The sequence below is a fragment of the Sebastes fasciatus genome, chromosome 2, assembly GCF_043250625.1.
Source record: "Sebastes fasciatus isolate fSebFas1 chromosome 2, fSebFas1.pri, whole genome shotgun sequence".
Taxonomy (NCBI): domain Eukaryota; kingdom Metazoa; phylum Chordata; class Actinopteri; order Perciformes; family Sebastidae; genus Sebastes; species Sebastes fasciatus.
The window spans coordinates 18649827-18667840 of record NC_133796.1 but is presented as its reverse complement, the minus strand read 5'-3'; the positions used below and the strand labels follow the sequence as shown (position 1 = coordinate 18667840).

At 39.3% G+C, this 18014-nt stretch overlaps 1 protein-coding gene across 1 annotated transcript; it reads right to left on the bottom strand.

The window, feature by feature from the left end:
* Positions 1 to 2893: 2893 nt before the first annotated feature.
* Positions 2894 to 16270, bottom strand: xkr5b (XK related 5b). Its single transcript, XM_074612618.1, has 13 exons — positions 16019 to 16270; positions 13414 to 13503; positions 12963 to 13068; positions 12586 to 12752; positions 12092 to 12225; positions 11883 to 11961; positions 11455 to 11624; positions 10863 to 10974; positions 9428 to 9595; positions 9066 to 9256; positions 8752 to 8835; positions 8332 to 8512; positions 2894 to 7327 (listed from the first exon to the last, which is right to left on the bottom strand). Exons 1-13 carry the CDS (start codon positions 16125 to 16127, stop codon positions 6663 to 6665), a joined length of 2256 nt encoding a protein of 751 aa, XP_074468719.1. The 5' UTR covers positions 16128 to 16270; the 3' UTR covers positions 2894 to 6662.
* Positions 16271 to 18014: the final 1744 nt, after the last annotated feature.

Below are 18014 nucleotides of genomic sequence, written 5' to 3'. Positions count from 1 at the left end.
TTTACAGGAAAATAGTGATCTGAATCTGGCTCTAACTGGTTAAAAAACACTTAACGACGAGAGAGTTGCTGCAGTGGCACAGTGAGGAGATCTGCACTACTTCAGTCTGACCTCTAGGTGCTGCTGAAACTCACCCTCTCTGACACCACTTTAAAGGTCCCATATCATGCTCATTTTAAGGTTCATACTTGTATTTTATGTTTTTACTAGAGCATGTTTACATGCTGTAATGTTAAAAAAATAAATTATTTTCCTTATACTGTCTGCCTGAATATACCTGTATTTACCCTCTGTCTGAAACGCTCCGTTTTAGTGCATTTCAATGGAATTGCTTACTTCCTGTCAGCTGATGTTATTCAAATACTCTGCAACAGGAAATAAGCTGGGATACATTTAGAATGTTAATGTTTAAAACCGTGTGATGATCTATATATATTGTATATTTGTGACCTCACAAATGGACAGAAATCCTAACGGCTTGTTTCAAAAACACAATTTAATATGGGCATGTGTAGGAGCTTAATAGACTTATACACCCACAGTGCTTACTGTAAATTGGCACACTGCTACATAGATTTTCTCTGGAAAAACAATACCCTGTCTCATTAGTCATCTGTAAAATCAGCACACCTGTTCAGGCATGTCCTGTTTCTATTACCGAGAAAGCAGAAGAAGAGAACACCTCAGGTCCTTCAGAGGCACGGGCTGTATTTCTCTGTATATTGAGCATTTTGATAGTTTAACAGTATTCCTATAGCACTTAAATCTGTTTTATAATATAAAAGACCTGAAAATCTCACTTTTTACAATATGGGACCTTTAACTTCAAATACAATCTGTGACATCTATTGAAAACAAAAATGTTTTGTATATTTATTTTCATCGGAAAAGCCTGCAATCCATGTATTTTTTTTTATTATTTACTTTTCCCTCATTATCATTGAAATGGATATAATGGTTTATTAAATTGATATCAAAGTCTGTTGTCTGTATTGCTATTTTGTTTTTCATCTCACTCTCATCATGATGAGGAGAGAAATAGCATGTCATTGTCATACTTGCCAACCCTTCTCCCGGGAGACTCCCGTTTTTCATGGCCCTCTCCCGGTTTCCTCCTGGGGTCACAGTTCTCCTGTATTTCTCCTGATTTATGACAAATGTAATTGTAAATGCAGAGAGGTATTAAAATTTGGAATTTGAAAGTGTAATGGAAGGATTATGAGACAGCAAACCATAGGTACTGTTTCTACCAGTTGTGTTTTGTGGGAACATTTTGAACAAAAATATAATTAAAAGAAACGTCAGATGAGATTTGTATTGGCAAATACTAGTATCAGATCAGGAGTAAAATAGTGTGATCAGGACTTCCCCTTTTTGACTGAGCCACTGTCCAATGAGAAATGATTAAATTACCTTTAAATTATCTAAAAAAGGTCATCATCACATCCTAGTTATTGATGATTGGCTTTAGTCAGTCTAAAGTGCTTCATATTTGTTTTTGGGCTTTAATGTCTCTAAAACACCTCGACACAACTCGAGGTCAAAGGTCATTTGTTATTTATCTGATTAAGACATTTTGCTATAAGAGGTTGTTCTAATGATATTTTCTGACATAAAGTTGAACAAGTCAACTGACAAGAGATTACTCAGTGGCATGAAGCATAATGCGGATGACTTTTATTTTTGTTTATGCATGACTTGCATTTAGAGAAGTATCTTGTGATTTGTAACTGTTTTTTTTTTTTTTTGGTGTTCAAGCGGTATTGTGCTGTGGATCACTGACCACAGAGAACATGATGATCATCCAGCAGCTTTCTCTTCCTTTTATGAGTCTGTCATCTGACTTTCAAAATGATTAGATGGGTAAAGTACTGTATGTGCAACAGACCAATATTAATGATTGTTAACCAAAAAAGTTGCATAAGAGCAGATCCTCATTTAAAAGTAAAGCATGAGTGACCAAAAGCACCCTCTCTCTTAACCAGGCGAACGAACCATTATAAATATATAAATTAATCAGTATATTTATATTGATTTATTATTGCAAATATAGTTTTAAAGCTTATAGCCTTTTATTTTTTTTAGCTTTGTGATTAATAATATTTTTTTTCTTTCTTCTTCCTATTGTGGGTGTATTTGAGCTGCTGCATACAATTTCCCTTGCAGGGATAAATAAAGTTGCATTGGATTGAATTAATTAAAGCACAATATCAGCTAAAATAATAAGAGCATTAAGGTGATTTGTGCTTTATTACCTAATTTTGGTTCAAGGTTCAAGACTGTTCAAGATTATTTTAGCTAATGTTATGCTGACATGCTGCAAGTTTCTATTTATGTTTAACTAGAATTACCGCCTCGCGGTTGTATGCCTCCGCCAGTCAAGTTGCAGTTTACATCCATGTCTGTCCAAAATGTCATCATTTCATCATTTCATCTTATTAGAGACTTGTGTGAAATTGTCATAATCAGCATATGAACTCTCGAGTTACGACCAATAACTTATTTTGTGAGGTCAGTGACCTTTGACCAAAATTTGAAGAAATTCCCTCCAGGCGTTCCTAAGATATTACGTTCACAAGGGGACCGGACAGACGGACAACCCGGAATAATAAAGTGACTCATAACAAACTTGGGCTCACATAGTGAGTTAGCATGAAAATACTTTACACAATGTACAGAAAAGTGAAGGAATGGTAATGCCCCAGACCCCCTTAACAGGTTCATCCAGCCCTGTAATAATGTAAACAATTAAGTATGTTAGCTGTGACTATGCTCGATTTAAAATGTATATATTACTGTATCATTTACACTGTGATTATGCGTTTCCACTTATCTGTGTCTAAAGCTCACTGACTGTATTGTGAATCAAGGATGATCAATAAAGCTTTGATCATGACTAATGACTTTATTTTGTCACATCAATAGCACAGCAATTGACTCACTATCACCAACCACAGCTGCTCTGTGGAAATCCTTGCAGAGACGAGGTGACGCATGTTGATAAATGGAGGCCGTCCGGTGACAAAGTGACGTTACGCTCAATCAGCAAACTAATTTCAGTCTGTTAATGAAACAATTCACATGTGAAACTTCAGCACAAAACCTTGACACACTGCACCGTGGCTGCCCACACATTTCATAACAGTACATGTGACCAAATATAAAAGAAGGACATTTTTAAAAAATACAAAATGAGACAAATTAGAAACACAAGTGAAGGTTATTACACACACCTGGTACACAAAGCAAAGCATATTGTTCTAATATAAAGACACATATATAAGACAAGCAAGGCAAAGCGCTGATTCATGATGATCAAAGCCAAGGCATCATTGCCATCTAAAGCGTGTTTATACAAGATATTTTTGAATTAGTGCACTAAGATACATTTTATTAGCTGGCTTATTGCTTTTGCGTACACATACATTCTAGCATGTGTGTTAACTATTGTAATGTGTCTGTGTGCATGTGTGTGTAGTTACAGTAGGTGCTTTCTACAGTTGTCTGGATGAACGAGTAACATGCAGTGACTCCTTTATCTAGCTATCAGCAGGTATATGGAAAACAGTTTGACACAGTTGTTTTTCTCTACTTTGTTCCATTAACGCCAATTTATATTCTCAAAGTGCTGCCCTTGTTTTATCACCAAACATTTTGCTGCTCATTACAGATATAGACCTTATGTTATAGTTATTATATTTGTTTAGATAGAAAGAAAGTAAAATAATATAGCATAGTTAAAATAGAAGATACATGGAAGACTGATATTGTTAATTCTGTGATTACAATCAGATTTCACATATTAAAATAAATAATATTCATAACATTACATAATACCGACATTGACCGAACTTGAATCTCATAGCAGCACATTATAGCCACTGGGTATTACCCAGGATTTACCTTTATGCAACATTTCTATGCCCCTTTCCTTGTTTCCCGCCTTCTGGTAGCTACAATATAAAAAATGTTTTATACAGTTAAACAAAGGTGTTTCCAGTCATACAGTGAGCAAGTACATTTTCTCACTGCAACATAAAAAGATAATAAAACCAGTTTTGTCACTTTGAAATTCAGTTTTACTGAGGTAGGAGGTTCAACTAAACTAAAGGATAGGCGGAAGGACGACGCGTATTTGTGAGTTAGTGGGCTTTACAAAAGAATACCGAAGACATTTAGAGTTATAGCTGTTCATTAAGACTATGTCAACATTAAATGTCCTCCTTTATGTTTACTGATATGGCTTATCAGCATCTGAAAAAAGTTTTTGTTTAGCACAAAACTGAATGGCAATAATTTCCTGTAGCTACAGGAATTAACCTTGACATTGCCAATTGTAAAAGAGCAGCTGGTTTCAGGCATAACTTGTGCACATAGTCACCTTTGATGACATTGTATTTCACAAGAACATATGCCGCCAACAGCCTGCTCACTGTGTGCTCTTCAATAAAACCAACGTGAATAAATGGATGCCAACAATCCAAAATAATGCTAAAAGCTGATTATTATATATGAGTATAAATTTAAAAATTAAATCTCTTTGGGATTACAAGAATTTAGGGCACAAGCTTATAAATGTAATACTTAGTCAGAAAAAACACAATAGGTAGTGAACTTCCATCCCTGCACACATACAGTATATAGGTCGTTGGTCACCATAGCAACTCTCATAGCAACAGTGCACAGAACTGCTGCTACTGCGGTTCATTGTCATATATCATATATTATATCTTATCCTCTTTTGTGCCCTTCCCTTCTTTCATCAACTAAAAAAAGAAACAAAATGTGATTGTCAGGTGTTCATAAAAGTGACCTCTTCTCTGTTAGAGACAAGAACGAACACTCATTAAATATGTCGTTCAGAAGTTATCTTTTTGTTGTACTTCATCTTTTCTTTGTTACCAAACTTGCCAGTTTAATTTCATCCCTTATTTGCAATTTCTTTGAAAGGGCCAAATGGGGGAAATTGCCTAATTATGGAAACGTTTATGTATTTATTTAGAGATTAAAGGCATTTCTGCAGGTCATGAACACATTTATACCAATCACATTAAAAGATAAGTTTTTATATGAAATAGCTGATCATTAAAATAGTTAAAAACAAGCCATCAACAAATTAAAAAAAATATTAGACGATTAAAATGAAATGCATGTAACAACAGAAACATCATCTGATACTCCTTTGACATATTCTCATGTTATAATCATAGTGTAGTCTGCAGAATATCATGCTACTTTAGTTGGACCTTTTCTGCTGTAAAGTGCCGACTGAAATGATTGCAGTTACACTTGGCAAAGTAGGAAAGCAGAGTATATAATCTATAAAATGATTTTCCCTCAAACCTTTGCTTTTTGTCATTTGCTTATCTGATAGTTTCATGAAAATAAAGACATCCATTAACAGAATGACTATCTTACAGTTCTGTTTCTTTGTATATGTCAGTAATGTGTGTTATGTAACGTACTGTTCAGAGAGCGAGTAACTGATTGGATGAATATGTGGCTTCCTTAAAACTGGACGGGATGGTCATCTTTTGTACAAAATAATAATAAGCTTTTGCAAGCATAACAACATCAAAGCATTTGAAGGTATGCTTGGACTTACATTAAGTCTGCATTATTTATATATTTCATAACAGATCATTGGTTTCATTGTTTCAACAGTGTAAAGAAAAGAGACACTGGCGAGTGGCGTCACGAGAGATTCAGCATGTCTGGTGTTTGTAAACTGGTGGTTATTCTTCATTGAGATCCAACATCCATTTATGCTTTGATTGTTTATGCTTTGTGATTTCATCACAGCTTATAATTTCCAGTAATCTCAGCTGACTCCACTGCCTGAATAAGCCTTAACTGCATTAGGTTTTCAGTGTTTAGTTTCTAATGATTAAAAATTACCAAGAGTAAGGGTTTATCTAAATGAATGAAAGGGATGCCCGACATTAGCATTAGCACCTGTGAAGTTGTATCTGTGTTTTCTTTTGATGAGTTACCCAGATGTCATTTCCTGTAAATAATGATCTGTACTGTATAGCGATTATTTATTTTTTTCATCAAATGGTTTAAAGAACTGAAAAAAATCCCCCAATTTGGAATGGCCGATTCCTTTGTATTGTACATCCATGTGTGTCACTAACTCCTGTGGTGGCATCTATAGGAAGCAGACAACCCCGTGCCTCGCCTCATAGACAAGAATTTGCCAGACGCTTCCCTTTTCCGCCCTTTTTACAGGGTCATGCAAGGAGTTTCATACTATCACATCCTCCTCCCTGCAGGCACTCCAACCAACAAGGAGCTGCTAATGCAGCAACAAGGACCTGGTCCATCACTGACTTCCCTCTATAAACACTGCGAAATCTGTCTATTGGAACATACGGCAAGGTCAGAGGTACAACTATTAAGAATTGAGTCAAACTCCCTGCAGGGGTTGGCAAGTGTGCTACCTATGCACCCTAATTTTCTGCAAATGTAACCTTTGTATCTGCATGTCAGGGGAAAAACATAAATAATAATGTATATTGTATATCCTTCTATGACTGATTCAAATGAACTCCCCGCCAAACCTTCCCCAAGTTAGTTAATGAATGAATTCATGTATATCCTTAACTGCTAAACTAAAAAAAGCCCACCCAGTTGTTCTTCCCCTTTACCCCCCATCCTCCTTACACCATTCTCTCTTTACTGCCCACAAACTGGACCATCTGTTTGCGAGCGTGGGAGATGACTGGAGTGAGTGGAACAATTGGAATACCGGGTGTGGTAGCACCAGGAGTCGAAGCACCAGGAGTCGAAGCACCAGGAGTTGAAGCAGCAGGTGTGATAGTTCCAGGCGTAGAAGCAGCAGCAGAGGTGGACGTACCAGGGCTCCCACCTGGGGTGGGGCCTGGTGTTGTACCAGGAGTGGCAGGGATGATAACAATAGGGGACGGACCTGGACTTTCAGCCCCAGCTCGAGGCTCCAGGCGTGGGGTGGACGTGATAAAACGAGCCTCCCTGATCCGGTAGGGACTTCTGTAGGTGGAGATGGGCGACAACTCGGAGCCCCAGCCAAGATAGCTCCCACTGGAGGGAGACTGTGCATCCGCGCTGAAGTACAGTGTGGTGCTGGACTCTCCAGGGAGCGATGGCTTTTTCTCTGGGGATGCAATCAGGTAGGGGGAATGTCGCTCAGGCGACCAGCCGGGAGTCTTGATGTCCAGGGAACATACGGAGGACGACACTTCGGTCATGGACGCAGCGTTGCTGTCAACGTGGCGGAGGCTGCCTGTTAGCCGCGGAGATGAAGGTGATGGTGAGCCGTAAGCAGCACTCTGAAACTCCTCGTCACCTTTGATAAGGAAATCACAATGAATTAAAAATTTTATTATGTTTAAAACAGTACACATCTCCTACAGGTAAAACCATGCTTTAGGTGCAATGATTGTATTATAACATTAAAAAATAAAAAGGGCAAAAAATACATGTGTTTGAATGCTTACTACAAATCATTATATATCAAAAAATAAATTAACATCTATGCAACTCCTAGTATTAACATTTCATAGTTAAGATTGTAGGATTAGGTAAAGTAGCAATGGTTTGTTCAGTGTGTGTATGCACCGACCAGAAAGTAGCATAGTTGTATATGTGTTGATGCATTGACACCTTTGTCCAAAAGCAATGCCATTTCAACACTTTGTATGTGAATAAATACCTCAAATTACCAAACTTGAAGCGGCTATGATCAACATTTTTATATTACAGTAACAATGGATCACGACTACGTCTTTGTGAAAGGGGGCGCTGATAACTCACAGAGAATGATCACCTAACTGCAGTTCCTCTCCGTTCAGTTCTGTCGGCTCATTGTTTATCTGTCTGGCCAACAAATTTACTGTTTTGATTCACTCTCACCGCATAGATACTCATAGAGGCGATTTCAGCTGCAGCGGCTTTCATTGGAAATGCTCTTACACTACCTGTTCAGCATTGACAACAGAGAGACGCAGTTAGCAACTACATGGTGAACATATTGGAGCATGTAGCAGTTAAAGAGCCAGATATTTCTCTCTGGCAGGGAGACTAAAAGTAGAGATGGAAGAGAGTGAATATTGGACTTACATTAATCAAATGAAGGCTAGTATTGCTCCATATTTGCTGGATGTGTAAATAGGTAAATGTTTGCTAACAAGTTGGCCATATCAGCTTCATAAAATAGCTTGTTTCTGCTGCCCCAAAGTGGCCAACTGCTTCTTGTGTATATGATGTATATGATTATTGTGTACATTTCTGTGCTCACTGAGTGTGTGAGTGTGAGCACCAGCAGGGTTCAGTGTTTATCAGGCATCCAACCTTTTTCTGAGGGTTGAGCGCTGGACAAGTCTTCTCCCGACTCTTCAAAGATGACCTCCTGGACCGGGATGATCTCTGGAAAACTTCTAACATCATGGATTGATGTTGGTGGAGCTTTTCTCACTGGTCTGGCTATGACACTGGAGGGAGCCGGCTGTGGTGGCTTGACCACCTCTTTCACCTGGAGACAAGACAGACAGCTGACAGACTGCAGACACATAAACTGAAAGTAGTAACCAACCTGGTGGCTGAGCATTCATTTTACACATCTTTTAAAAAATAGTCTAACGGCACAAGTTTTTGTTTGTATTTGTATTTGTCTCTATCTTCAAATCCTATACATAGTCGCTTCAAGTTTACATCTACTGTAGTCTTAGTTTATATTATTGGATAGGGGGATAAATTAAAGAAAGATCTTGCCTGTGGAGCCTGGGTGACCTGTGGTGGAGCAGGTTGAGGAGCCGGTTGACAGATCTGAGGAACCTGCGGCGGAATAAGTGGAGCCTGACAAATCACAGCACAAATAAGAGTAAGAAACCCATTACAGTGAAAGACATCACACATTAGGCTGCATGCCAGGAAGAACAGGTTTAGGAAGCAGACATTCAGTCTCTCCATTATGACTAATAGTAATGAAATGCATACTCTTTTAAAGGATCAAGTTGCAGGAAGTCTCGCTACTAAAACCAATAGCTCTTCTAAGCAGGACATTCAACAACAGGAACTTGACAAACCCGAGGGACATGAGGTTCATCAGGGGAGTGAACTTCTTCAGACAGACCCATCAGTCCAGCCAGTCCCCCCTCGCCATACGACGACCAGATCTTAGTTACATCCCCCGTCTTCATGGCCAGGCGAATCAGCAGCCAGTGGTGATGTTTCCAGCCCTCCCATTGGATAGGGAGATCCATGAGGGTCCCACCTCCTGTTTAGATTAACAACCATAGTCATAATGATAGATAGATAGATAGATAGATAGATAGATAGATAGACAGATAGATAGATAGATAGATAGATAGATAGATAGATAGATAGATAGATAGATAGATAGATAGATAGATAGATAGATAGATAGATAGATAGATCTTTCACCGACCAGACAGTGTTGAGTGGCGATTGAAAGTGGGTGTGACTTTCTCCTCCAATGACAGCGTAGATCCACGCTCTGTGCAGGCTCCACCGATCCCCCTGTGGCGAATACTCTGGAAAATCTCAAAGGACTTAGGGTGGAGGAAACGATAGTACAGCACCAACGCTATCACTCCTGGAGAGAGAGAGGGGGACAGGTGAATAGTAGGAAAACATGAAGGACTTGAAGTGTGTGTAAAAATGTTTATAGAGCTAGGTTATTTAGCCATGCAGGCAGCAATTTTGTACAGAGATTCGTGTTCCCCAGAGGATGGAACCTACAGACTTTGGTGATTATCTGACTTTTTCTGTAGCTCCATCAGCAGGTTAAAATATCTCAACATCTACTGGATGGATTGCCTCAAACGTGTGTACAGACTTTCATGGTTCCCTGTGTAGGCATTACCAGCCGCTATAAGCACCATAGATGTCGAAAGAAGGTATAAAATAATGCAAAAGCGACCTCTAGCGACTGTAGTAATTATGACAGGAACAGAAGCAGAATTCAGGCGTTGTAGCATAGACAGTGTGAAACTCTATGTAAGGTGGGTGTTGGGGGTGATGGACGGGACACAAAACACAGGTTTTTTTTCACCTAGTAGGCCAGGGTTTGCATCCCGCGTGGAACCGACAACATGTGATAGTCTTTGTGTTCACAAGCGTTAAGTTTCGCTTTTCTCTTTTGAACGTAATTTTTAAGCCAGAATACAATGTTTTTCCCTAAACTTCCCTAAAAAAGTTGTAGTCATGTGCCCTAACCTAAAGAAACCTTTTTGTTTGTGTTAAAAATGTAATGTTTCATTCAGTTTTACATGTTAGGACGTGTTGCTTTATCCGTTTTCACTTTTACAATGCAGTAGGTGTAGTAGGCCCCTAATGACCCACATGTATGGTGCTCATAGCGACCGATAATGTCGATTTAATGGCCTGATAACAGTCGACTCGGGTGCAATCATCTGACTTCTAGCGCAACCATAAGGTTGATATTTATGGTTTCAAGTGAAATGTCTACTACTGTCTACTATTGGTTGCTATGAAATTCGGTGCAGACATTCATCTTCCCCTCAGGATGAACTGTTATAAGTTTGGTGATACCTTAACGTTTCATCTAGCACCACCATCAGGTGAAACTTACATTTGTCCAATTTGGTTTATGACAAAATCCCTGCAAAACTAATGACATTCCCATCAGCCTCAGCTGTACTTTGTGTGCAATGCTAAAAGCAATAGTTAGCTTGCTACACTAAGATGGTGAACATGATAATCAGTTCACATGCTTAACATCAGCCTGTTTACTGCCACACAAGGCTGCTAGCATGTCTGTCGACTCTAAGTCCTGTTATACAGTGTAGCTGTGTACAGTAGAGCTACAGTATAGCTACAGTATACAGTGTGTGTCTCACCAATGAGGAAGCTGCAGAAGACTGCAGCTGGGATTCCCACAGTATGCCAGGACACCATGGTAAACAACCATGAGGAGGCCAGAAGAAGAAAAGCGTTCTCTAAGAACATGGCCTGAAAAAGAATGAACAGAAACAGAGGAAGGTGGTTACCTTTTTAAACATTTCAAATCCATATTGTCTCACAGTTGACTTTTACGCTTGCAGTTTTTTATTCAGCTTACTGTATATCTGAACAACTATCAACTATATACTATCAACTACTAAGCATTATCCCAGATATATGCCATTTGGTGGACACTTGTATGCAGTTAACATGTTTTCAGTGCTTGTATAGGCTCATACCTTATCTCATGGCTGTAATGTGACTCATAGTTTCTCAAATTTACATTTTATACATTACAGTTCATTTGCAGAAGGGATTGGACTGTATATATTTTACCTCATATTTTGTTGTTTTATTCAATACAATGTTTTTTTTTTCTATTTGAAGGGTCTTAAATGTTGTGTGTCGGCGTTTCTTATTTTGTCAGTGACCTTGTCTAAAAAGTGTGGCACACAGGCATGAACTGACCACAAACACACACACACATACCAGGTAGAAGCCAGCCATGCGGTATCTGGATTGACCGTACTTCACATTGAGGAAAAGGAAGATGTGAATGGCTCCCAGAAAGAGGTTGAAGATTCTCCATCGACTAGTTGAACGTATGATGTCGCTCTGCTGAGACACAATCCAGAAAGTTGCACCCAGCCAGTGCACACCTGACACACACACACACACACACACACACACACACACACACACACACACGATCTATTAAATATTCAACATTTAATTCATAAACACACTAATTCAGACAACCTGAGTAGAGGAGGTGAACCATAACAGTGTGTCCTCAATGAGACTCATCCAACAATAGTTCTGCTGAAAAAAAACCCACACCACTCACATCCTTATCCAGCAGATAAGGTTGAAAAAAAATATGAGTTTGGGGATGAAGTCTTGGCATCCAGACTTACCAATGACTCCCAGGATCCACTGTTTGAAGATACGTGTGAAGAGCATGAGAACGGCAAACCGAGATCCCAACATACTGACCTGCGGACAGAGAAAAATATAGCCGTCACACAAACAAAGCCAAACACAGGAATATAAATATGCCACTCATTAAATTGAGCCTGTTATATTGAGGGTGCATATTGTGCATAACGTTGTGAAATATGCCCACCCTCCACAGAAGTCGACAGAGGATGGCAGCCGGGGTCATCTGTAGGTGTCCCGGTCTGATGAGTGAACAGGCTCTGGCGTAGAGGACCAAGGCCCAGGCCAGAGATAACAAACACACCACGAAACACACCGAGGCTGAAGGGGAGAGGAAACGAAGAAGAAATGTGAATACTTTGATGCATTGTAATGCAATATACTGTACTTCAAATACAAGTCTGCTGCACATGCACATTGGAAAATAGGCGGCAGAGAAATTGGATGGATTTAAAGCTGTACTATTCATTTTGTGGCCACTAGGGGGCAGCAGAACAATCTGAAAATGAAACATCTGACATATTATCACCTTATAAAGTTGTATAGACACAAACATGTTAGCAAACAGTTGCTCACTTCAAGCAGACACAGAGCAACACACAAAATGATACGTACTATTTCAGACCTAATCACCCTTGCACACATGCTTTCTACATTTCATTCTATTCAGTCTCACTGTACCTGGAGATTTGATTCCTATATCAGTGCAGATGAGCACATAGGTCTGCAGCAACGTCTGAGGGAGGGTGACCACCAGGGCCTCAAACAGACGTAAGGCAGACGCATCAGCCTGCTGCATGATCTCACAATACACATCCTCGTCTGGCAGACACATGCACTCCCACAGCCTGTGGAGGACAGAGATGGATGAAGGGGAGGCAAATGGGGTCATAGATTGAAAGAGAAAGAACTAGATAGAAAAAGGAAATGCAACCATAAACATCATTATAGACATCATCATCAAACTTAACAACAAATGTTCAGTGTGTCAGACTTTTACTGTAAACTGTCCTTGTTCAACAAGTTTTAGAGTAAGATGCACATGCAGGTTGTCCCACCTTTTGAAGATACCAAGGTGCAGTATGTGTGTCCAGGTGAGAGACTTCCTGCGGATGCGTCCATCTGACAGGTACCACAGATAACTGAGCCACTGAGGACCCCAACCTGGCAAACATAGAATGAAACAAATATAAATAAAATATCTATCTGTCTGTCTATCTATCTGTCTATCTATCTATCTATCTATCTATCTATCTATCTATCTATCTATCTATCTATCTATCTATCTATCTATCTATCTATCTATCTATCTATCTATCTATCTATCTACTGTCAATGATCAATGACACTAAAATACTGATAAGCAGAATCTTTCAATTCTCATTATTCTATCTGTCGCCCCCCACTTAAATATTTTTGTTGTAAATATAGATTGACATGTTGTTGTTGTTGTTGTTGTTGTTGTTGTTGTTGTTGTTGTTGTTGTTGTTGTTGTTGTTGTTGTCTCACCTGGCAGCAGGAACAGTGCAGTGAAGCCAGCAAGATAGGCATAGCAGTAGTTGTGACCCGACCACAGATAGTACCCAAAGCAATAGAGCACTGGGGAAAGAGAGGAGGGAAACACACACATGTACAGTACACTCAGTCCAAAAACACAAAGAGATGCTTCAATTGACTGACCAGACCGGATTACTACAAGACAAAATCATAAAAGCATTCACATCAATGGTTAATAATGATACACTGTGTTTTTTTTAAATTATTATTTGTGATCAGGATGTAAACTGTTGCTGTCAGCTGAGTCTGCTGATGATGACTGTATAGAAAATTGTAATATGGTTTGAATCCTAAAAACATACAGATTAACAGGTAAATCACATTGTGCATATTTGGACGAACCTCGCCTGGACATAAAACAGATCAGCTTCATAAATCACATGCACAATATCTCTGTAACATCACTGTATTATATACACACAGAGCCAAGTGTCTCTAACCAAGTGTAAATAACAGACTATCAGTGTTTTGTATGATGCTGTTTATATTGCAGTGCTTAGAATAGAAGTGTTTACATCAGGACAGCAGCATTTCATCAGTGTGCCAGAGCAATTTATAATTTGTGAGCGGCCACAATTTTTTCCTATGACCTCTGTCCTGCATCCTATCTAAGGTTTATTGACATCGAGAGACGTGCCTCCTCTCCTCACTAGCCAGACTCAAACACACAATTTCTGAATACGGGCTGCGTGTATTTCTCCATATATTGAGCGTTTTGATAGTTTAACAGTATTTATATAGCACTTAAATCTGTTTTATAATATAAAAGACCTGCAAATCTCACTTTTTACAATATGGGACCTTTAACTTCAAATACAATCTGTGAAATCTATTGAAAACAAAAATGTTTTGATATTTTTTTTGTAGGAAATGCCTGCAATCCATGTATTTCTTTTTATTATTTACTTTTCCCTCATTACTATTATCAGTTTTAACTTATATTTTTATTATTATCATTGAAATGGATATAATGGTTAATTAAATTCACACTGTAAACAATTGCTGTTAATTTACAGCAGGATTTCAACAGTATTAACCTGTTATTGCTAAAAACAGTGCTTTACTGTTAATACAAAAGAAAACCTGTTAAATTACGCTCATAGGCCGTTTTTTAACTGAACTATAATGCATTCTTAAAAAACATCACTTTACTGCTGATCAGCTGTCTAAAGTATCATCAGTAACAGTTTCATGCAGTATTGTTTTAATTCTGGGACCTGATCTGCACATGTGAGGCTTGTACATTGTACATGATTGTAAAATCAGTGAATTAGCTTTATTGTTCTTCACTCACATGTTGTTATGGTTTGCATTCTGTGCTTGTAGCCAGCTATAGACAGACACTTTGGGAAAAGTGTCAACAAGTCTATTATAGCCTTTTTCCTAACAAGTGCCTTTAATTGTATTTAGTTTGACTATTCCTATGTCTGTAACCTGCTAAGTCATCTAGGCAAAAAATAATGTTTATTAAAATGTATGTAAAAAATACAACCTAAATAGTGCATTAAAACAAATCAGTAAGATAATGTAAAAGAAAGGTAAAAAACAGCTATATAATGTATCTTTAAACAGTAAATTAACTGTAAAATACTGTGAAATTAATAAAAAAAAACAGTTCAAACTGTATTTTTCATTAACAGTACAAAGCTGTAAATTTCAGCGACAGTATAATAATGTTAATTTTACAGTAACAAAAAGGCAACCCTGCTGCCAGTTCTTTACTGTTATTTTACTGGGAAATTCTTAACAGTGCATATTTACTGCTCATTACAGATCTCTCCACATCCCAGCAGCCTGGCTGAGCTCTGCAGCACTCCCTCCCTTCACACATGTAATCTGAACCCTTTTTAGCTGCCAAACAGGCGGACTGTCCTGGCAGGACTAGGCCCCATCATGGGGTATACGCCCATCCCCTCGTCCATTCATGCACCTCCAAAAAAAAGGGCGCTTAAATCTGACAACATGGCTCCTCTCTGTTTTTACCCAGGAGAGATCTATATAGAAGCTGAAATGACACACAGCTGTTTTTAAATGAGAAAAACTCTGCAAAAACTCTGGCATGAGTCTGCAGTTTTTGCTGCAGGATGTCATGCAGCATATAAAAATAGGAGAGGAGAGGCGCACTGGTGCTGACTGCAGAGTCTGACTCTATTATTCATGACAACATAACAAAAGACAGCCAGAAGCCAAAGAGAAAACTATAATGTCCAACTTTGTATGTTGGATTATTGGAGAGTTTTACGCATTTACACCAGCATGACATCCCAAAATCCATCTGTCTCATCTACAACATCTCTCCTCCATCCTCTCCTGTGCATCCTCACACTGTGTGGCCCAAAAAGGCACGCACCCACATGCACGCGCACGCCAATACAGTCAAATAACACACACAAACAGGGATGCGCGTGCTTGGACACATGATGCCACCACATTACCATCACCCAACACACATGTAGTGATGCTGCACTCAGTTTCATTATTTGTGCGCAGGGCGGTCAAGTGTGTGTGTGATGGCGTGTGTGTGTGTGTGTGTGTGTGTGTCCCAGGTAAGACTCACGCGCCGTCCTCTCTGCAACGATGAGGAATGCGGTAAAGGCGAACACGCACACCTGACAGCACGGCATGCAGGCGCCTCCTCGGCTCGGAGTGGCTGAGTAGTCCCTCATAGCGGATGGAGAAGGTGGAGACACTTTTTACGGTTTACAGTGAGATAACAGTCGGTGAGTCTACAGGCCTTGTGTTGTTCTGGTCCCGGTCGGTCCAGCTGCTGCAGCAGCTCTGCTCTGTCTACGTCCCAACGTCACCACCCGTCCCGTTAAAGAGATACAGCACTGGTGGTAGAGGACCTAGAACCAGACCAGCACCTGAGAGATGCTACTGTCAACTGATGCAACATTCATCAGTCATAAAGAGTTTGGTTTGCATTCAGTGTCTTATTATTAATTATGGATATTCAGGACTTTAATATGTTACTGCCTTATATAGCCTACTAGAGGAGTGTAATAAGGACAGAATGGAACAAAATATGACTTTAAGCTACTTAATATAAAGCTGCAGTGGGTAGAAATGGAGCAAATATGATTCATCATTATATTTTTTTATTTATAATTTTTCTTCAAGATGACTATAACAAGGCCAATCATAAAAAGTTGTATTTATAGATGCAAAATATGCATATTGTGTGTCTCAACTGACCTTAAACCTTAAAGCAGCAGTGGGTAGAATTGGAGCAAATATGAGTTTAAAAAAGTATTTTTTATAGAACGGTCACTATATCCTGACAGTAGTGCATGAGACAGGTAATCTGAAAAAAAATCGCGTGCCTCTGTGTCCTACGGTGCTCCTATAATGTCATCTGCAAGATTTCACAGACCGGAGGAAAACAACCAATCAGAGCCGAGCTGGAGCCTGCCGTCTGTGAGCAGCTGTCAATCACTCACGAACTCCGATCCAACGGTCAAACTAGGCAGCGCTGATCAAATATGAATCAATATTCTGTTACTGTAATGCCTATTTCTCTCCTCAAATGTTTCCAGAAACATCTTGTAGTGTACTGTTTAGCTGTAAAATGAGAAAGTTTGTGACCCGGCAGCCATGTTGAGATCAGTTGAGGAAATACCAAGCACCGCCCACCAGCCGGAGCACAGCCAATAGGAATGCTCTCTCTCCCAAATGACCTGTGATTGGCAAAAGTCTCCTGTCACGGGCTAGATTTTTTTTAACGCCTGAAAACAGAGCCATGAGGAGGTGCAGAAGTCTAGTTTTCTCTCAGAACACTTGAATTACAAAGTGCTGAAAGGTTATTATGGAATTTTTGCCAAATGATGCCAAAAACTTTCTGCCTTCTGAAGCTTTAAGTAACAGAATATATATTTTTATGCTTATGGACTTTGGGTCTAGCACTCCGTTGTGAATTCCATTGTTGATGCACAACCTTTACCAAAACAGAAAATATATTTTATTAGTCACAAAGATGCTCACAGCGAGTAAGCACTTGTGAGATTGTAAACTTGATTTTGGACTGAGAAGAAAACTCCATGTTTGAAATGTTGAATTAAAGGGACAGTGTGTATGATTTGGCAACATCTAGTGGTGTGGTTGTAGATTGCAACCAACTGAGGACCTCTCCGCTCACTCATCCCTTTCCAAGACTGCGGTAACGTGAGCTGCAGAGTGCAAAACCGTGGGAACACCGTTCATCTCGCTCAGAGGCCATCCTTACCATAATAACACTACTCTAGGAGCAAAGGAAGTCAGGCGCCAGCTGGCGGTACCACGGTTTTGCACTCTGCGGCTCACTTTACCGCAATTTCACAAGCGTGACGAACAACTACGGTGGCCTACAGGTAACGTAAAAACGCTAAAGCCTCTTTCTAGAGCCAGTGTTTGGTTTGTCCGTTCTGTGCTACTGTAGAAACATGGCGGACTCCGTGAAGAGGATCCGCTCCCTATGTAGATAAGAAGGGCTCATTCTAAGCTAAGATATGATTATACACTAATGAAAACATAGTTATGAATATTATACTCTACTATACTATACTATATATACCCCT